The sequence below is a fragment of the Cyprinodon tularosa genome, unplaced genomic scaffold (assembly GCF_016077235.1).
Source record: "Cyprinodon tularosa strain WSP-4 unplaced genomic scaffold, ASM1607723v1 ctg69, whole genome shotgun sequence".
Lineage (NCBI taxonomy): Eukaryota > Metazoa > Chordata > Actinopteri > Cyprinodontiformes > Cyprinodontidae > Cyprinodon > Cyprinodon tularosa.
Genome location: NW_024039440.1, coordinates 1,772,600 through 1,777,325, shown reverse-complemented (window position 1 = coordinate 1,777,325; position 4,726 = coordinate 1,772,600). Strand labels below are relative to the sequence as shown.

At 38.9% G+C, this 4,726-nt stretch overlaps 1 protein-coding gene across 1 annotated transcript; it reads right to left on the bottom strand.

Annotated features, from left to right (window-relative positions):
• Positions 1 to 935: 935 nt before the first annotated feature.
• Positions 936 to 4,426, bottom strand: LOC119771769. The gene is made up of 3 exons (XM_038267896.1): positions 4,349 to 4,426; positions 3,878 to 3,997; positions 936 to 1,424 (listed from the first exon to the last, which is right to left on the bottom strand). Exons 1-3 carry the CDS (start codon positions 4,424 to 4,426, stop codon positions 936 to 938), a joined length of 687 nt encoding a protein of 228 aa, XP_038123824.1.
• Positions 4,427 to 4,726: the final 300 nt, after the last annotated feature.

The following is a 4,726-nucleotide window of genomic DNA, read 5'->3' as shown; positions in this document are numbered from 1 at the left end:
TGCATGACCAACAACCATTTTTGCTTTCCATAGCAAAGCTCCCTAAGGAGGCTAAAGCATGAATGCATGTGCGTCGCGAAACCTCAGCCTTTAAAAACACAAGAGCAATGTGTAACCGTTTTCAAAATAAGCTATTCAGGATGAGCCTTCCCAAGAAAATACAAACATTCCTCAAGAATGCATGCACCCTTCAACACTACAATAACATCCATTATTTATTTCATGACTGACACAGCTAAAACTTCCAATTCAGTAAATATTTCCCTTTGTTAACGCAAACTTTTAGCAGACTGCAAAAATTCATCTCATATAAACTAGATTCATTTAATAAAATCTTAGAAAAAAACGGCTCCTGTTCAGATTCAGAAAATATCCTGAGTTTATCTGCGTCTGCTGCTAAAGTAGCGAACCGGCCTGATCTCTCAAGTATGGATAAACATCCTGCAGCTGCAAATGCTAAAAAAAATGACTAAAATATTCATGTTCATTACAAAATGGCCTGATTTCCTCCTACAATCTCCAACTCCAGTCTATGGTAGATATAATTTGTATATATATCTATTTACGCGTGTTGTTTTCTTTCCTTTTGGTTGATAACGGAGCTGTAGAGCTCCTCCCTGCTGAGGTCAAACTGAGGTTATATCAGTCAAGTTGAAGTAGTTCAGAGAAAGGTCAGCTGAGTTTATTACAGTTTTTTTTCATATTTCCAGCATATTGATTGTTTTGCTAAGATTACCCTTTGTTGCCACAAAAAACTCTGTTTAAATGTTTGACTTTGCTGTTCATTAATCTTTGAAAAGATGTTAAGTTATGGAAATACCTGAGACAAAGATGTTCCAAATCACACCCATTGTTTAGCTTGATTTAATGACCCTGTTACTAATGTGACTAAAACAAACTGTAGATTGATTTAATGCAGATATCCACCAATGATTTCAGTTTTCCCTGCTACATACCGGGGACTGTGTGGTAGGAAGTAAGACGTTAAACAGAGGTCCGATCTCCCTCTGTTTGTCAAGGCTCAGAACAAGAGCACCCAGTTTTCGAAGAAAACAGACAGATCTCTCAACAATGTTTATTAAGAAAACAGATTTGCAGTGAACAGCTAGGTGTCTAAGGCAGGAATCTCTGCAGGGAGAGAACACCATGTCTATCTGGCGGAAGATGATAAGGAACGTGTTAGTCACTATTCTGGCCTTATAGTTCAGTCTGAGCCCAGAGGAAGAGGTTGGATCCAGCCAGCAGGTTGCCAACAAGAGGCAGCGGACGTTGTCCAGAGAGTCCCAGACGCTGAAGTCCTGGAGGTTGGAGAACAGGCAGCAGATCAGAACCGAGCAGATGAAGGATGGTAGGATAATCCAGAGGGCAAAGCCAAAGCAGTTGTTGAGGATCTGCTCAGGAGTCAGAGCCAGAAGAGCAGAGATCTGAAGAGGTACCGAAGGGTAATCCAGGACGGCGTCAGGAAGCAGTTCCACGTTTGGTACACAGACAGAATCCAGCAGGTGTCCAAGAACAAACAGATCAGAACAGGAACAGGCAGGGTCAGAAGTCCAGAGACAGGACTGGTGAGGATCAGGAAATAAGAAACAGTAAGAGAGCTCTGGCCCTGATGACTGGTTGAAGGCTGGTTAAATAGAAGCTGGAGCAGGTTCATTGGATGAGTTGTAATGAGAAACTTGGCGAAGCTAGGCAGGTGAAGGAAATAAGCAATCAGGCCAGTCATCAGCGCCAAGATCATGACAATATTAATATGAAGTTTTCAAATAGGTTGAGTTGGATAATCTCCCAGAGAAGTTTCCGATTTTCCACAAGACATCCTTCTGGTGGGTCATAACCCCAAAAAATTACAAGGAAAACGACATTTGCCAGTAGGCAACATTACTAAATGTTCCATTTACAGTTTAATTGATGCATTTTAAAATTGGAGGAGCAGTGACGCCATTACAGGAAACTCAGGTAAAAAACAGGTAATATCCTCATTAAACCCAGTCACTCCACTAGAGAAGCCAGTTTCAGTCTTTTATAATTGCTCTGTAATTCCGTTAGCTCATGTTTGAAGGTGACAGTTTTAAAGCTGTTTTAACAGTTGTTAAATTTAGCTTTCATCTTTTGTCTCTTATCTCTTTATTGCAGCAGATAGTCAGCATTAAAGACACTTCACCAAAGGGGCTTTCATTGTACCCTAATTCAAATCAAATCTTAAAAGATACATGAAGTCTAGTTATTTTTGGATTGTAGAAGGCTGCCTCTGTGTTTCTCAATTAACAACATTTCCTAAAGGCGGCTCCCTGCTCCATGAGAAATGTGAATTTTTTTGTTCTTCCTCCAATAGCTGCAGGAGCAAAATGAAAATTTTTGGGGGGTTCTAAATACTTTTTCTCAACAAATTTTCTGAGCAGAACTTTTGTGCTATTTAAAAAAGGGGAGAAGACTTTCATTTTCTTTTCAGATCAGAAATTTGCAACGTTTTTGGGCGGGAAAAATCTGTACAGTGAAATCTTAAATGATAAATATGATCAAGGCAGTAAGAAAATAAAATGTCTTTCATGTGATATATAACAATTTTCTTTCCTCTCCATTAAATATCAGAAAAAAAAGCCTCCTTTTCCACTGTGCTGTCGTTTTCTGCTGTTAGTGTGCCATCAGCTACAGTCAGCGGGACTTTCTATAAATTTGGCAGCTGAGCTTCTTGCAAAGTGTGAATACTCAGAGAGAAATTTTACTTTTTATCTTGTTCTTGCTATTGGAAGAACAAAAAATTTCCCCAGTTCTTGCAAATATAAAAAAATAAAGTCTTAGTTTTTTTCTCTGCTGAACTGACTCCTGCACCCCATTATCAACATTTTTTGGAAGCCCCAGATATTTGATCCATCTACAAGACTAACACGACCTTGTATCTCCTTTTTATAAATAATAAAAAAAAAAAAAAGGCGGACCACTGGCCCATTCTGACCACCCAAGGGGGCTGTCTATAAACACGCTGTTCCAAAGCATATGCTTGTCCACCAAAGGAGCAAACCAGTTATCAGAGTCAATGGGTCTATTGGCCTCAAATTCTGGTTCTTTGCAGGATAAGACCAGCTTGGGAGAGGGGGGTTTTGGCATGCCTACAGCGTTATAACCTTTACTCGTCTAGATTGACTGACTGAGAAATAAAACTTTCTTAAAACAAATACTGAGAGGTACAATCTTAAAGTAGATATTGAATGGGTTTACCCAATAAAAGAGACAAGAATTAAAATGAAAAAGCATCAGATAAGATGATGCTTGAAAAATTAAAGAGACACACGTTTCAATCATTCTCTCTGAATAGCAAAAGTTGTCACCTAAATATCCCTTAAACTTTGTGTCCCAAAAAAAAAAATATATTAAAAGGTCATATTGTGTTTGAAGTTTTTTTTTTGTTTTTTTTTTTGTTTTGTTTTTTGCATATCTTTAGGTTTGAATTAAAAAGAAATTCCTGTTTCATCCACCTTTCCCTGCTGGAGATTAATCAACATGTGAAAATAATAAAAATATTTTCAAATCAAACTTTATTTATAAAGCACTTTTCAATTAATGCAAGGGCTTTCCAGAGCTAAAAACATTATCTCATTGCCAACTGAGTGTAAAAAACAATTACACAATTACACCCACCCTCACCCCATCTTAATACAAACACACACCTACACACATATGCACAAACCAAGCACACAAACAGACCAACATGACCATGCTGACAGGTTTTAAAAAAATAAATAAAAGTCAGATCATAGAGCTGCAGTATAAAATGTTTTAAATATTAAGCTGGTTCTATTGAGAGGTCATTTAACATTAAAAAACATCTATTAATGTTGATTTATTACTTATTTCCCTAAGCAAAAAAACCCCCAAAAACCTGGATCATTTGTGAGGTAGCTGAATCCCTCCCTTGTTTGATTTCAGCAATGCTGACGTTTTGAGGAAATGGTGGCGCCGCCATTCTCGCTACCTGTACCCGGCTGTGAAGGACATCAACCTATTAGAAAACAGAAACGGATGAGGAACACAGATGGACTGAGGGATTGAATCAGGTTTATTCACAAAGTCACCCAATAGCTCTACATAAAATTGCATAATCCTGGAAGAGGACCTGAGCGGTTTTGTCCCCTCGCTGCAGCTAATAACTTTTTCAAACTGATGGCCTGGAAGGACGACAGCAGTGGCACTTAAACCAAACAACATAAGCGCAGCTTTAATTGGAAAACAAGACAAATACAGCTCCTGCTTATGATAACTTTCCCCTGTGTCAGATTCTGCCTGCACTGCAGATTACAAAACACAGCATGAAGAAAGGGTTAATGACATGATTCAAGCCTCAACAATTTACCATTATGCTCCCTGTCAAAAACCGTACACTGGTCCAGATGTACTGCTTAATGTGTGAGGTGTCTCTTATTACACCCATAACAACCTCAAACAGGCTGTGGCTCTGGGATAGCAATGGCTTGCCAGGCTGTGGCAAGGCTCCCCCATTGTTCCTTGGGATGTTTATAGCTTTGTACCCGATATATGATAACCAATAAGTAAGAGGTAGTAATTACAAGACCCACACGCTACCAGAACGACTGATGAATGCATGAAATAAAAGATGGGGGGTTATTTGTAGAGGCTACTTATTACAGAGGCTTGACATGCAGCAGTATCATGAGCAGGAGAGTGTGAGCAGGGGGAGGAATAAATAACATATCCATTCCTTCCACTGAAT

Coding starts and splice junctions, on each gene's coding strand:
- LOC119771769 (XM_038267896.1), bottom strand. CDS start 4,426: ATGGGTGTAATAAGAGACACCTCACACATTAAGCAGTACATCTGGACC. Junction 3,998..4,348: donor TTTTGACAGGGAGCATAATG/GTAAATTGTTGA, acceptor GTTTTCTAATAG/GTTGATGTCCTTCACAGCCG. Junction 1,425..3,877: donor CTACCTCACAAATGATCCAG/GTTTTTGGGGGT, acceptor GTACCTCTTCAG/ATCTCTGCTCTTCTGGCTCT.